The sequence below is a fragment of the Rhea americana genome, unplaced genomic scaffold (assembly GCF_003343005.1).
Source record: "Rhea americana isolate MKP2758 unplaced genomic scaffold, rheAme1 scaffold_13, whole genome shotgun sequence".
Lineage (NCBI taxonomy): Eukaryota > Metazoa > Chordata > Aves > Rheiformes > Rheidae > Rhea > Rhea americana.
Window position 1 is genome coordinate 1,785,336 of NW_028185372.1, and position 16,840 is coordinate 1,802,175.

Here is a 16,840-nt window from a genome sequence, read left to right on the forward strand (position 1 = left end):
GAAGTAACCAGAACATTTTAAAAACAGTATTTTTCCTCACTTTAAAATGTGGCTACATGGTGACATATTGTTGCCATAGTAGCAAGAAAGTTTCCTCAATCTACTCTGTGGTCCATACATCAAAATTTCCAGTGAGCGTGAGGTTTGACCATAGTTTCTTCTCATACTGTGCACAAATGAAGCAAGCCATTTTATGAAAAGCTTCTTAGCTATACTGGATTTTCTTAATGTGTGAAGACTGACAAAGGAACATTCTCCAAACCGTTCAAAGGAACATAGGATCATAGCTAAAAATCTGAAAATCAAGCTTTGTGCACAAACTTCTATGAAATATTATAGTTATAAAATTATATCAGCAATCAGAAAATTCCAAAAGCTGTAAGACTGTTCCCTGTATCAGTACAAATTACTTACTTTGGTACTACTTYTACTAGCTCTAACAGATTCCATAGCAAATATATTGGCAGGTAAAAAGGTGATTATATTTATTTCCTAATTTTACAAACTTTCCTTGACAGTAGGAAATAAAATATTTTGTTTCTTTATTTTTAAGTATTATCTATAAGGAAAGTTCTGCAGACTGGCTTCTTGTCTCRACACATCTCTGCAAATGCAGCAAGGGCAAATGCAAAGTGCTAGGCATCGTCTAGCTTTGGAAAAGCTCTGCTGAAAAGGACCTGGGAATTTTGGTGGAGAGCAAGATGAACAYGAGTTACCAGTGTGCCCTGGCGGCCAAGAAGGCCAGCGGCATCTTAGGCTATATTGACAGGAACATAGCTAGTAGATTGAGGGAAGAGATTATCTTCCATCACTCAGCATTTATTACATTTCATCTAAAATACTGTGTCCAGGCTTGGGCCTGGACACAGTATTTTAGAAAGACAAGGACAAATTGAGGGAGGTTCAATGGAGAGCCACTAAGATGGTCAGGGACTTGAGCACGTGCCAGGAAAGGAAAGGCAAAAGGAACTGGACTTGTTCAGCCTCAAGTTCCTTCTTGAAGCCTCAAGAAGTTGAGAGATGTAACAGCAGCTTTACAATGACTACAAGGTTATCAAGAAAATGGAGCCAGGTGCTTTACTGTGGTGTACRGCAGGAGAACAAGAAACAATGGGCACAAGTTATAACAAGCGAGGTTCTAACCACAAATAAGGAAAGTTTTTCCCCCTGAAGGCTGTCGAGCAGTGGAACAAGCTGTCCAGAGTAGTTGTGCAGTTTCCAACCTTGGAGGTTTTCAAAACCCAGCTGCATAAAGCCCCAAGCAACCTGGTCTGACCTGCTGATGCTGCTTGAACAGGAGTGCTTCAACAAAGGCGAGTACAACATATTCCTGGGGAGGAATAACCTCCTGCACCAGAATAGGCTAAGGGTAGGAGAGCAGCTTTGCAGAAAAAGCCCTGGTGGACGGCAAGTTGAACACAGGCCAGCAATGCACACTYGCAGCAAAGAAGGCCAACAGCATCCTGGGCTGCATTAGGAAGAGCATCAACATCAGGTCAAGGGAGGTGATTCTTGCTTTCTACTCAGCATTGGTTAGACCACATCTGGAGTGCTGGGTCCAGTTCTGGGCTCCCCAGTACAAAAAAGACRTGGACATATTGGAGCAAGCCCAGTGAGGGGCCACAAAGATGATTAAGGCACTGGAGCATGTCTCAYATGAGGAGAGGCTGAGAGAGCTAGGACTGTTTAGCCTGGAGAAGACTGARGAGGGATCTTATCAATACTTATAAATATCCAATGGGAGGTTGTAAAGAAGACAGAGGCTGAGTTTCCTGTGGTGCCCAGTGACTGGACAAGAGGCAATGAGCACAAACAAACACTGGAAATTCTGTTTAAGAAAATACTTTTTCACTTTGAGGGTGATTGAACACTGGAAGAGGTTGCCCAGAGAGGTTGTGGAGTCTCAATCCTTGGAGAAACTCAAAACCTGACCAGGTTTGGACTAGATGATCTCCAGAGGTCCCTTCCAATCTCAACCATTTTGTGATTCTGTGACTACAATTGGAATACAGACTTCGTGAAGTCCCTTCCAACTTAAGTTATTCTATGATCTTATGATCTTAAACTTAGTATATTCTGTTGCACCATGCAAAATCCGTGACTTCACTGATGATGCACAAGCATAACCAATTGACACTTTTTAAGTAGTTCTGCTGAAGATGAAAATGGATAGAGTCCCATCCAGAGTTTGTGTGTCTCTTATAGGCTTCACGATGAGAGGAGTGAAAAGCAGAACATATTTCCTTTCATTACTCAGATCAGCAGCTATGACTTAGAATATCTCCAGGTAGCACAGCTGTTAAGCAAAATAAACATTTTCCCACTGGTGCTTTTAAATACGTGCTAAATTTCACCTATGGCATTGCCATATATGCATTATGCATTTTATAATAAATTTATACATAGAAGTTGATTCAATAAAGTTATACCACAGAAAACAGAAATCAAATATCACTATGTTTAGTTTGGAAGYATTCATATTATAAAGGTAAAATAGGGGAAAATTCCAGACTTTTAAATATTCTGTTCATAATTTTAAAATTCTCTGAAAGGTTTGAGTTTCATTTCCTCTGTCTTCTGTAGTCACTTTACGTTCAAGATTTCTTACTATCTAGGCTTCATTAACAATGTCTTCAGGATATCCTTACATTTCAAAACAGAAAAGCTTCAAATTAGCAATTCAAGGCTCGACAGGCTCCYGGCTAGCAGACTTGCTATATTAAAAAAAAAGACAAGTAATTGTCCATACTTTCAAAAAACCCTGTGCTTATTTTGCACTGTGAAGAGCATACCTGCTAATTAGAAAGCAGCATCAGTATCTCTTATTAACAAAACATACTCATATGCACTTGTTGAATTTATAATTTGATCCGCTGCAGAATTTCACAGTTTTTATAGTTATCAAGCAGCAGCACACTTAAATTTCATGAGAACTGAAAGAGGGAAACAGTGAACCCCAATAGAGAGTAAAAGGAACATAGAATGAGGTAGGAAGTTCTTCACAGGGGAGGTAAAAATAGGCCCTTAASATAAGAGCAGGAGAATACAAAACGTGTAAACACCTTGGCATGGCATGGCATAGCATGAGGATTAGGGGTCCACAGAAGCCTGGAAAAAAGATCTCTGAAGTAGYGGAGGGTGAATAGGTAGCACAGAGGGAGCTGGAGAAGGGGAGAGCTATACCAGAACGTATTTGGGCACAGCACGGTTGGGGTTCAGGATTCCTGGATGCACTCTTGCCCTTATTTCCGGTATGCCATCGAACCAGCAAAAGGTGCTGGCTTCTGTACAGATAGATTTAACAAAGTAGTTGCCCCAAACAGCTTGAACACACTCAGAATCTGGAGAGATAGCATCTAAGTTAGGAGGCAACTGTAGCTTTTCAGGGCCTCTGCAATATTAGATAGAGCTTGCCATAAAAGAATCCAGACCAACAGAGTCTCACAGCCAAAAAAGTGGCATGATGAGGAAAAATTCTTTACAGCTTGTCTGTTCACATAGTACATGTTTGCAACTGGCTTTAGCATCATGTTTTCCTTTTTAGCCTCATAATGATTAACAGTGACATGACGAACCTAGCATTTTTTTAATAAGGCATGTCATTCACATTATTTCTGGAAGGAAGCCTGAAAAGGAAGAAGGAAGATGTTGTGGTTAGGGCTCTGCAATAGGGATATGTCTGCTTTGCTAAGTAAAATACAGTGTAGAGTTGTGGAAACTGACTGTAAATAGCTTAACTTGCTAGTTTGGGCACTGGAAGCAGTCTTGCTGCACCACACAAGCAGGTAATTTACTGCAGTGCCATGGATAAATTTACAGCACCCGAACTTCATACTACACTCCAAAACAAGGACACAGCTTTAGGAGACAAAAATCAGTTTTCTGAAAAATGTCTCTGATCTTTTCCATTCTTCCACTGGCAAAGGGAGCAGGTAATAGAAGGTTTTGGCATAGTTCAGTGTCAAGTGGATCTCAATGAACCTGTAGAAAACTTTTCCTCATTTTTTGAGATAAGTATTCATCTCTTTGTATTTTCTGCTTAATGTTTTTGGCAGCAAATACCTTTTGCTTTAAAAGAAATATGTTTTCAGTATGTCTGCCTATTTGGCTTTTTTCTCCCTCACCACTTCCTTTAAAATTGTTGAATTAGATGAGCCCTCTGAAGTTTAGCCCATGGCTTACTTTCACCTCTCATAATACGAATTACACAGGCTATTTAATATCAGTACAGCCTTCTCTTTTCCCCAAGCAAATTATTCTAGCTTGAATTGTTCTTTCCTCATCTGACGGGAAAGGAAAAAGAGAAAAAATCTTTCTGTTTCTTCCTTGTTTCCCTTCCCACGCTCAAGTGTAAGCCCAAGTGGCTAAAATGTAGGACTCCTTACAGGATCCAAGGCTGAGCAAAGGAAGGGCTACAGTGACTTCTCAGAAACAGATGAATTAGAAGTAAGTTACAGGTTTCCTCTTCTCTACCACTACCCACATCTGAACATGCAAACAACAAAAACAATGGTAAGGTAAGGAACAAAATGAGGACAAACTCAAAAAAAAGAAAAAAAAAGTTGGTACTCAGATAAAATCAAAGATTGTTTCCTACCATCACTGTGTTTTGGAGCATTTATATTCGTAGAATGAATTCTTGTCTCTACTAAAATCAATGGACATTTTGTTACTGATTTCAAACTAAGCCAAATTTTCATCTGTAGATTTTAATTTCTGAATGCCGAAGACTTTCTCTTAAAGTTCCCTGMAAAAAGCACAGTAATTCTGCTTGATGGATACAGAAAAGTGTCTGTTTATGACTGCAAGAGATTAGGCAAAAGACAGTTCAGAACATCAAATGCCAACTTATTCTAAAGGTTAATTATCCTCATTTTTGAAAATGGGCACTTCTTCAGACTGAATTCTAACTTCAGATTCCAATGCCTGAGTTTTATTATGCTTTGTTTTCTAAGTTAAAAAGCCTTCTTTCTTTGGGAAGGTGAACATTATGACCAAATATTTTCTTCATCATTTAGTTAGACACAAAATAAATAGAGGTTCTGATGTCTCTCCTCATATTTTCATACGGACATTCCTTTAAATTACTGAACTCAGGTTCTGGGATCAAGCATTCCAGGTACTTGATCAGACTTAACATCTTATATTACGCCTTTTTAGAAGTCAGGTATTATCTTAATATTCACAATTCTTCTCCCACCTTTTATCTCCCCAATAAATTGTTAACAAAGCTTTCTGATGTGTTTTTAAAGTAGAAGAGGCCAAATATAAACAAATRAATTACAAGGTTTTAAAACATAACAATCCATTAGAAAATTAATGAGCCCACATTACTGCAGAACATGGATGCAGTTTGTTTTAAAAAGCGCTATTGACATCAGCTGTGCTTTCTTGGACTTCAGGTGTATTTTTGCCCTGTTTTCTAGCAGTTTAATTTATTGCCTGTGAGAAACATAACTGGTCTTGAGCATATCAGAGCTCTTGGAGGATTAGTTATGAACCACTGAGCTCAACAGTGGTAGAGAGTTTTGTTTATGCATATAAGTAGTCTAAGCACTGTTGGAGTCAGAAAACAGGCTGAGCTGTTAAGTGGATTTAGGGTTCATAAATCAGATTTTCAGATCTTCATTATTTATTGGTTCTTTTCAACATCTGCAGACAAGTGTTGATACCAGAACTGGACAAAGCTATTCACCTGCACATTCCTTCTCACATGAAYGTTTCATACATTAGATCAGATTGGATTATATTGTTTGACAGGAGTTGCACAATATTTTCAAAGTTATTTTACCAGAGTGTTTCAAAATAATGCCATTTTGATAGCATGTTAATGGAGACGAGTGTGTTAAGGTATTATTCATATTGTTCATATTAAGGCTTTTAACTTMAATGAGTGTAGCAGTACACAAAACAGGGGTTTCAAAAAGCCTAGYTAGAAGTTTTATTGATTTATATTACAGACATAAAAGCTTTCAGACATCAGAATAAATACTTTGCCTTCAGGTAAGGAATGCCAGGTTTTCTGTAGTGAAGTGCTAAGAACACTGACCTCATGGTGCATTCGTGTATCTATAAACCAAGAGATTCAAATATGTTAGCATCAAAATTGTTTATAAGGAATTAGTGAAGTTAAGCTGCATCTTCAACATACTGAATTAATCTTACTGAATTAAGTTCTTATATATGTTATCATCAGGCTTTTCCACTGCCAAAGAATGTGTGTATACTTACATAAAATTTAAAATGAAGAAAGTGARATTTCTATATTGTTGTTTTTACTAYACAAGCAGAGAATATATTGTAGAATACCGTTGATGACTTCCATATGGCTGATTAATCAATTACAATCTGCCAGAACTACAGTGGAAATAAACGGGCAAATATGTGAGAGAAAAAAATAAAATAGCATTGTAGGAGGAGAAGTATAATAGTATTGGAGTATGGGACAAGAATAATCTTGCATTGTCTAAGGAAAGATAAGTTACCAATACAGCTTCTCACTTCCATTTGTAAGGACCAAACTGAGATACATTTGTGCAACTGCCACTGATTTGAAACAGAAGGCAGGGTGCATCCCAAGTCACTCTGGCTTTCTCMGTTAATGTTTTTATAGATTTTGTTTCTCCTGTTCTAGAGGCATATTTCAATAAGCAGGACACTGCAGGCTGACCTAATTTGATCTGAGTAGGTTACACTTCTAACACACTTGCAAATACAAACTGACCTAATTTAGGTCATGCGTTACTATGGTTAAATAGTCCTTGCATCAAATCGTCAGGCTCRTGTAAAAGTAAAGGAGTTTGGAAACTTTTCAGAAAGCTAGAACAAATGAAACAAATGCCTCGGTTACTCTTGTAGCAGCAGTGACTCAGATATAGTAATTTACATATTTGAACTGAGCACAACATGCTTTAGACACTTTATTTCTCCATTATTTTTCATTACCACTGAAACACTCTCGGGAGATTCCATACCAGTTCATGTTTTTTCCTGCTCTCTGAGAAGACTTCAAGGACATCCTTTGTCAGAYCATTTCAGTGCTGGACAACATCTCTGCCATCTTTCATATGTGGCTTTMAAATGCAGATTTAACAGCATTAGTTAGGAACTGGGTTTTGTCCTGCATAGCCTCTTGCTTCCATGCAGTCACAGTGGGTAACTTTTCAGTTATCTATTTCTGTTTCTGCAGTGTGTCTGTAACTTTACTCTAGAGGACTAGAATGAACCTGAAGTTAGGTCCAGGTTACCTCTTCTGTTAAAAAAGGTTATTTTAAAAGTCATACTGTCATCATAAAAGGATGCTGTGATTTTTTTTCTCTTCAACTCTGCTGTTCAGATCTTTTATTGTTCAACTAACATGTTGGACAAAGTGAATGAAGAGTGTTTCTGAGGAGCAACCCTGAGAGAGAAAGGAGGGAAAAGACAGAGGAAGAAGCCAGCAAAATCAAGAGGAGGTGAATGGGAATGGGGTGCTGGCAGATGGGTGGAAGGAAAGACATCACTGGGAGTATCACSTAAGGTATTTAGCGGGCACTGAGACCTACTCTTAGTCAGTAGAAACACTTTCAGGCTATTTCTATGCCACTAAATACAAGAGGATCAAAGACTTTTTTCCTGCCCTGGTACTAAGCCCAGACTGGCTCACATCCATACTGTTTAGGATTAATCTCTCAAGAGCATTGTGGTTGTATCCATATTACATCACACTTGGACTTGAGTCTACTCCAGGAGAAATATGGTRCCCATGGCCTTAATTATTATTTTCTGTGTGTTTTTTTTCAGTTGAAAGTGGGGGCTGTGTGATAACCCATTACAACAATGTTTCTAGAGCAYGAACCTGAAGATACGTATTGCAGTACTCACAGGTAAGGCCTGAGAGCATGAAGTGGTGTTTGAAGATGCAGCAACTACTGAAATAGCATTAGAGGTCTGTGGAGAACAGACAGAAACAAAACTATTACAATCCCATTCATACTAAAACATCATTTGGCATTGTCCCTGACATGACCCATATACGGGCTTTGCATTAGAGTGTGATTGTTGTAATGGTCCTAAACAGAGCCAGGAGTTAGCTAACAATTCAGTAGTTTGACAAGTCTGGGATGCCATGCTCAAGCTCTCACCCTGAGCTTCTTTCAGACACTTATTCTGAGTAACCTGTAAGCTCAAGTTGCCARTTTTCAGCAGTGTTGGGAAGATTTTATGAGATATGAATTGAGGGCTGAGAAAACTATAAAATATGATACGCAATTGAATTTAATTTGACATCTTACAACTGAGGTCCATGTTCCAGCCATTTTTAAATTCTAGACAAACCAAACCTAATTAAGGATTGCAACCACTGCCATTTCTTAGAAACCTAAAATGGGCAATTCCATCCTCATGCCAACTTCTCCCAGTTCCCTTTCCTTTCTAGAYGCTTGTAGAGTTATTATCAATTATTTGGACATAAATAAGGATACTTGATAAATAATAAATTTGATAAAATARGATTATTGTTCTGATAAGAACTGTGGTGTTTTTATCAATTTCAAATCARCTTTTAAGAACAGCCCAAGTCTGTATCCAGAGACTGAATGCAGAACCCAAGGGTTCCAGTTTAGAAACCTGGCAGTCTGTGTTTTCACGTGCTTTCTTTCATTTGTATTATCTGTCTTAAAGATAACAACAAAAGCACGTAAACTATTTAAAAACTAAGGATACTGAAGAAAATTCCTTCCCCTTCCTTCTTCTTTCTCTTCCTCTCTTTCCCTTTCCTCTCTTTCCCTTCCCTTCCCTGAGACTTTGCACCTTGCCAAGCATCAGCTTTTTTCCATTTTCACCTGTGGCAAGTGAAACTTCTTCAAAAGACAGAGATTTCTCTTTTTTTTTTAATGCGATTAAGTAACTGTAGAGTGCTGATCTAGGAGAAACATACAGACCACAATCATTCATTCCCGGCATGTACAACCAGCAGCAGGTTGCCTGCGTGCTAGTGGCTCATCAGATGAAACAGTTTTAACACATAAACCACAGGCAAAAGTGTAACGTCACACCCACACCTTAGTGAACCACCTGTACCTCTTTAGGATAGGCAAAAATCTACATCGGCCACTATTTTTTCAAAAGTGCCTTTGTTTATTTTTACACAACAAAATAGTCTGTCAGGTGATGAGTTTAAAAGAACTGGAACAAAACATGKTAAGATGAATTTCTGTATCTCTTTGAAGTTGGGAAACCCTATATAAGAGATGTTAAGTTTTAACTGAGGTAATGAACTGAAGATTGTCACCTGAAATAASTGTTGTAGACTCTTCTCAGATGTAGTAAACTCCTGCAGCTTATTTGAAGAGACTAGAGTTTTGTGGTTTTCAGTAGATGAAAGGCTTTCRGAATAAACTGCATGATAAACATCATTACCAAAGCTCTTAAATCCATCAGTATATGTAGTTATTGAAATTATTATTACAAATGAATTAKCAAACAAATTTAGTCCCTTTCATCTCTGCAATCATGCACAAACTGATCCAGTGATCTGGAAATGTACTYGTGGTTCATAAACTTCATTTAGACTTTGGATTAACAGTTTTCAGTTTGTATGCATCAGTCCTATGCATTTTTAGTAATTCTCACGGATAAATTCCAGGAAATGAACCATTTCTGTTTATATAAGAAGATAAAATGGGAGGGAGATATGTAACAAGTATTCGAGTTTATACATTGAAAGTCCTTTTCACATCCAAAATCAGATATTTGGAGCAACTGAACTAAAAAGCAATTTTCAAACTTTTATTTAAATCAGCYATTACTCCTACAACTATTTTTTAATAAAATATAACAAAGGGCAGAAAGCTAAATGGAATAGCTGCTGAAAGCTACCTTTGCCTCACTGAAATCTATGACAAATTGCTACTGGTGCAAGAAGCTCACTGCAATATTCAACTAGCTCTAAATACATGCAGCAACATTTATGTACCTAATAATCATTTTGATCTCTAGGATCAAATCTGCTTCTGTTTCCAAAATCTCTGCTCTAASGCTTTCTAGCTTAACTAAAAAACTGGTTCAAACTAGTTAAGCTGGTTTAACACTCCATAGTCCCCRATGCTGATATGGTCTATACTGATAGCGATAGTTCCAATCCTCTGCTTTATCAGCTGAGTATTCTTATCTTGAAACAGAAAGTTTCAGGTGTGCAGTGCAAATTAAATGTTCATAATTTTTGTGTTAGTAAGAGTAATTAAATATTATTAAGAACTAAAATAATCTTTTCAAGGCAAAAGTACTGACTCTGCTGTGTAAACAGGAAAACAGTTTTTTGATAGCTTCCTAGCTGCATACCATTTTCTTTTTTGTATGTGTATGTGAGTAAATCATCAGGAAATGTTAAGATTCTGCATCTGTTTGTTAAAATACCACTTCTGTGACAGTGTAAACCACTGCAGGATAGCAAACATGCTTGGGATAGATTTAACATGCCTACACAGGACCAAAAGCTACACGTTGGTGGCAAAGGCAGAAGTGCACGWGCCCTCTACAGATGCACAGCAAGTTTCCCAGGGTACATCCCTTGTCGCTGTGCACAGCTACATAGCTAAAATACAGATTCCACATCATCATTTGAAAGGAGTGAACAATTTTAAAGAAAGTAAAGGGAAGCTGAGATAAGAATGCAAAATAGATGTTCTTGAGATTAAGAAGAAATCACATTTTTGGTACAGGCTTTCTGTGGTTTCAACAAGAAGCAGAAATGAAAGGGTTTTTTGTTATTGTTGTTACTACTAAGTATAAAATCRTGCTTAATGATGTACTAATTGTGGAAGAATAGACGGATAAAATCCTAGTTTTTTCAAAATCAGTTTTACAACTCCTATTTCTTTGCTAAAAAAGGGTGTTCATTTATCTCGTGCTTTCAGCTGCTAGTTACTGCTAATGAGATTGCTTTCATTACGTCTCCAGTTGGGCAGAAGTACAAACACTCCAAACCATGCAGTTCTGGTCAAGAGTTGGTACTCTCTCCATTCTGCTTTTCTAACCAGTGACGTTCAGTGTCAATCAAATCCTCTTGAAAAAAATCTCTYCCTTTTCAGGTTTTCCTTGGCTTGATGATTAACCATTACAGTGTAGTGATTTTGTTCACTATGAGGAAGCGGACAGAACAGGAAGCCAAGGGTCAGGATGGTGAATTCCTGGCAGGATTCATAGTTCACATTGCTGAGTGAGTTTTCTCTCTGGGAAATGAAGCTAGTATTTACTTATCTTAAAGATTAAGATTTATGGGTTATATTATCAACAGCACAATTCCATTTACTCTGCTTTTACAAAGTGTATTTGTGGTGGTGTATGCATCTTCTTTGCTACGGGGTTGAAGGTAACTGCAGTATCAACAGGGAACCTAGGCAGCCAAACGATGCTGGAAAGGATAATGCTAATGTGCCCTGACTGCAACATCCTTTGTACCCTGTGCCCCTAAAACCATGTTAATACGTAAAATGAATTTCCGTTTCTATTGCCTATCCCTTTTGACTTCTTTGTAAAATGAAATCAGTACTCCTAAGTCCTGAATGAATCACCATAAAAACACTCCCAGTTCTCAGCATTACCCCAGGATGTTATACACACGGTTTCCTGTAATTGCTAAATGACAATCCACGGTAATCACTAAAACTGCCACACGTAACCCTGTAGTTAGGCAAAGGGGCTGTAAAATAGTAAGAACTTTACCTAGAGCAACAACCTTGTAAATACGATTTTGTGCAAGAAACTATGGATAGTCTTTTCCAAAACAGTTTCTCACAGTCAGGGATGAATTATGTTTTTAGATACCCAAATACATAGTCAAACATTTAGAAATAATGACCACTTTCTAACAGATCAATGCAGGCTGCTAAACAGCTSTGAAAATCAAGCCAATTATTAGGTAACAAAAGAGTTGAGGTGGAACTTTAGAAGCTTTCCAATGAATCATTGAACATCACTGAAATTTTTATTCCTAATTTGCTTCAAGACTTTTGAAGACCTTTTCCTAGAGTGGAATCTAAATTGGATGATTCTATTTTGAAAAATTCTGGTCCGCAATAATCTGAAAATGGAGAAATTTAAAACTGATAGCTAAGGAAGTGCAAAGTTATGATTCCAGTAGTATTTGTAATGCAACTCTCTCGTCTGTGCAAGGCTCTCTTCACACCTATGTACAAACATGCTGAATAGTTTAGCATGCAAAAGATGTTAGTGGGAAAAGCAAATAAGCGAAGCACTGGCCAGCACAAAGAAAATAACTGATATTATAAATGTGATTAAGTTTGCATACAGAATTATAATGCTACACTGTACATGTTAACACAATCATCCTGATCCACTAAGCAGTGTATCTGCGATTGTGGACAACCCTGCTGTACGCTCTTGTTTTTCAGTGCTTATATCCAGCAGTTTGTGTTAGCTGGGTGGAATGGCCTGTTGTCTCTGTGTTGCTGCATCTCACTTCAGTCCCTTCGCATTCCTTGTAGGAGCAGGAACCTGCTAGCCTTCAAGTCCTGCAAGATGCAGGCTATTTCTCTTGCTGCTCTGGCTCAGCTCATCTTGACAGTTGTATTGTGGCAAGAGGAGAGCAGAGGTCCCAGGCCTTCCAGTCTGCCCAGTTTATCATTGCTGTCTCCTTGAGAAGAGAAGTAAGAGCTTCATGRATTCTCCTTTCTACCTGGTAACTTCCTGGGGGCAAATCCTTGGACATGACCTAYCAGTACTATCATCCCATCTAGATGTACCTGGTAGGAGCCCCCCTTTTGTTTTCTGCCACACTTGTACTTAGTTTCTTACTGGAAACTTTCCTAGCTGAATCTCAGGTTGCAACAAAAAYGCATTTCAGCAGCTGGTGTCTGTTGTGGTTTTTTTTTTCTATTTGGCTGCTGAATTTAATTTTTTTTTCCTTCTTTCTTTTTTTTTCAAGCCGAGGTGATGCAGTGCAGGTTTACAAAACCTTCAGGTTGTGAACGTAAACACTTTGAAGCCAATGGCTCCCATGGCAGCTCTGTCTGAGCTGTGCTCAAGCCAGGTTTGCAGAGTTTGCCTTGAAAAGTGAAACCAGGTGTTTTCATGTTCCGTTACAAACTCCACCTCAGGCCAAGGTCACTGAAAGGTTGGCCAGCCTCCAGAACCTGTAGGCAATCCTATGTTGATTATTTTTCATGAACATCGCTCCGTTTTCATATCAACCTTGGCACGGGTTTCATATAATTAAGATCGATTTATAGCTTGGCTTTGATATTTCTCCCTCATTTGGACTTTTAAAGCAACAGTCTCTGCATTTAACYCACTGTGGARCAAAAACTAAGATAAAAATTGTGCCTTAAATAGAAAACCCACTGATATCCCACTAGTTCCAGASAGGACTATGTACTGTTAATCTGCGCACATAATAATAAGGGGCAGCATATGCTTAACTTTCCTGCATGTATTTTAGTGCAGAGAAATCAGCTGTGTGTAAGAGCAAAGAACCTTGTCCTAGGGAGAAGGGAGCCGCTGCAGAAGAGGAAGAGAAGGAAGGGAAACAGCCTACCCTGGCTGAAGAACTGCAGGTAGTCAGCTCCTCCTGCAGTGCACGCAGCTATGGTGACTGCAAAGAGCTTTCGTAAAGTGGAGCTCGCACTGTTCTGCCAGGCGCATAGCAACACAAAAACCTCCATACACCTACMGCAAGGAAGAAGCCTTGTAGTGCTGTCGGTGAAAGCACTTCCCAAATTACAAGAAGTCCTAACTTTAGTGCAGTAAGTGCTGTGTCATGCCTATATCCAAAGGCCAAAAACCACTGAGTCCTTTTGTCTTTTTTCCGTGGGACATTGATTCTTGCTTATTTGATGCTCAYACTGCAGAGAATCTAGCAAACTCCCCCCAAAGAACCATGCTGGTCGTTCAAGAGAGCGTAAGAAAGGTGAGCGCTCTCCAAGCAGGCTGTCACRTCCTGCTTTTGCTACCTGTGCAGGCAAAGAGCCGCCTCTCCCCATGAACTATAATTTCCTGCCCTCCTTCTGCTTTTGCTGTTCTGCTTCCTCCACGTAGGCAACCCGTCTGTGAAACCATAGTCCCCAAATCAGAAAGAAGCCTTCAGCAGAAGTCTCCTTGGAGTTACGTAAAGCAGAATAATGACCCTTCATTCGTGAAAAACACCTTGATAATATATTCTGTAATGATATTTTGGTTTTCTTACGTCCATTCAGCCCAGGGCTCCACTCAGGAACCGGGCAGTTACCTGCAGCTTGTACACAGCCATAGATGCAGCAATTGAAGCAGCCATAGYGATACAGAGTGCACAGGCATGAGAATATGGAGACCTGCACTGATGGTAGTATCTCTGCATACAGAGATTAGTGAGAGYGCTATGAGACTGTTGTGTCTAGTTTTGAATGCTTCACAGAAAAAGCTAAGGGAGAATTTGATGTCAGGAAGACCTGTCTTACAGAAAGAATTTTAAATACATAGATTTAATTTACTTGGTCAAGAAGATGATAAATGGATAATTTTGTGATGGACTACAATTATCTGTATGGGAAAGGATTTCTGATAATATTCAGATCTTCATTTTTATAAACAAAAGGAGACAAGATCCATTCCCTGTAAACTGGACTTACACGAATTTACATGTATATCTTGAACAATGAGGACAGCTAACACTAGGGGTGCAGCAGCTTCTCCATCAGTTCCGCCAGTATTTAGAAGACTGCATATAACAACTCAGGCATCAAATATATCAAATATAAGCCAGATTACAGGGTGATGTTCTTTGGACAGTGTTGTGCTGCAGGGCAAACCACATTGCCRTAACAGTCTGTTCCACCTGAAAAAGCCTTCAGTTATGTTTACTGTGCACAGTGCAGACAGGTTAGAGAGACCTCACCGAGATCTGAAAGAGTGAATGTGAACTGCTATGGTGATGTAGTTGTGTTGACGCAGAGCTCCACCTAAGCTCCCTTCTCATCACAGTAAATCAGGTAGATCAGAACAGTGTGTTAAACATGCTATCCAGCTTCCAGTGTGCATAACTGCAGCTTCATATTGGACTGTGCACTGAGAATATTGCTGGGCTAGAAGATTCAAATTTCCTACTATATCCCAGCTCAGGACGGGGAAAGCTTGGCATATTTGGGAGTAATTTTATTGACTATGCTCTTCAGCTAGTTCTCCACTTCATCCAGAATGAAATTTTCACTGATTTATCCTCTTTCTCATATCTGTATTGCTGCAATGTATTTCCCTTTATTTAATTAGTCTTTTTGCTGATTTACCTCAATATAAAGGAGAGGTGAGCTGGATAGGCTAGTTAGTCCCATGCTCTTAAGCATCAAGAACTACACTGTTACAACCATCCTTTAAAAAGAATTGCCATGGAAAGAAAATAATGGTGTCCAACTGTCTTCTGCTGTGCCTTTTAGTCCTAGACTACCTTCCAGCTGAAGTTTTTTATTGACTAGACGATGTGTTCTAGATTTCAGTCCTATGTCATCTATCATTTTACGCTCCTTTTTCTGTTACAGTTTTTTTTATAGCGACACATATAATCTTMTAGAGAAAGAAAGGCTAATCTTACACCCTGGTCCTGGTGCACCAGCGAGGCAGACTGATCCCCAGCACGGCTGAGCATGGCCAAAGGGAAATGCTGGGAGCGTTAAGTGAAGCAGGGWGTGAGGGGCAGCAGGAATGAAAGAGTAAGCTAGCAAATGGGGAGTTTGCAGCAGGAGTATAGGCTAGAAGAACCCATTAGAATAAAAATTGAGACTGCAGCAGACTTTTATGGGGATGAAAAGAAAGGAAAATTTCCGAGGGCCGTAGAGGGGATGGTAGAACGCACAGAAGGTAGCTGGGCTGAGAGCAAGGGTCTTGTGCTACTCTAGAGAACACTTGATATTTGACAGAGTTTCTCCATTTCAAAACATGAAATTTGAAACCACCTGTGGTGGTTTTAAAATGCTCCTTGTAATGAAAAGAGGCTAACAAATCTGTCCCAGAAATATGCAGGTTGGGGTCACATCACAAATTACCTAGTTCCCTCTGCAATTAGTTCCCTCTGCAACTAGTGTCTTATCTGCATATTTCCTTATGTCTCTAAGGAGGCATATTGAATGGAGAGAAAAAGTGCAAATCTTTTTCCCTGTTAGAGAGATTTCCCCAACCCTACCCTAGCATTTACTGTGCAGGATAATCTCTCAGGTTAATCACATATATTTTCCTGTGGTTTTCTGACATACAGTGTCTAAATTTAATGATACCTCAGACATGCCTTCTATTTAAATTATTGAGCTGACATAGATGTAATTTATTTTGAGGAGATGATAAACATCTCAGAGCACAGAATTCGTGCCAAACCAAATCACATCTGGGTTAYTTAAATCATACAGATTTTTGTCACCTTTCATAATGTCTGTTTAGAATATATTCTCTGTTGCAATTTTATTTTTGTGTCTGTCTTTCTCAGTTCTTCCACTTAGGCTTTGCATCAAGAAAGTATTTTTTAAAATATACTTAAATTTCAATGAATTTAAATAAATTTAATTTATTGCTCTCTTTTGTGACCTTTTTGTTACCTATTGTTTATCTAGCCCTCATTTGCTTAAACATTTTAAGTAGTTTTTTTTAAATTAAATCTTAATGCATTCAACTTGGTTAAACTATGTTCAGTGATGCTCATTTTAAACAATAAATTCTGTTATTTCTATGGCTAAAAATCAGCACAGCTGCATCTGGCTTTTAATGCTGTTCATTAATCCACTGGAAGACTGGTATATACCAAGATCTGCAACTATAAGGAAAAGGAGCACCAGTATTTAAGGTTGCCTCCAGCCAGCTCGATCCTCCTGAGYTGCCACCTGAG

General features: G+C 38.7%; 1 protein-coding gene across 1 annotated transcript in view; it reads left to right on the top strand.

Moving 5' to 3' along the window:
- Positions 1-11,201, top strand: part of SPEF2 (sperm flagellar and cilia associated 2) — a 90,947-nt gene extending 79,746 nt beyond the window's left edge. The window contains exon 40 of the mRNA XM_085297694.1: positions 11,070-11,201. Coding sequence (XP_085153820.1) covers positions 11,070-11,201 — 132 coding nt within the window. The remainder of the gene's footprint in view (positions 1-11,069) is intronic.
- Positions 11,202-16,840: the final 5,639 nt, after the last annotated feature.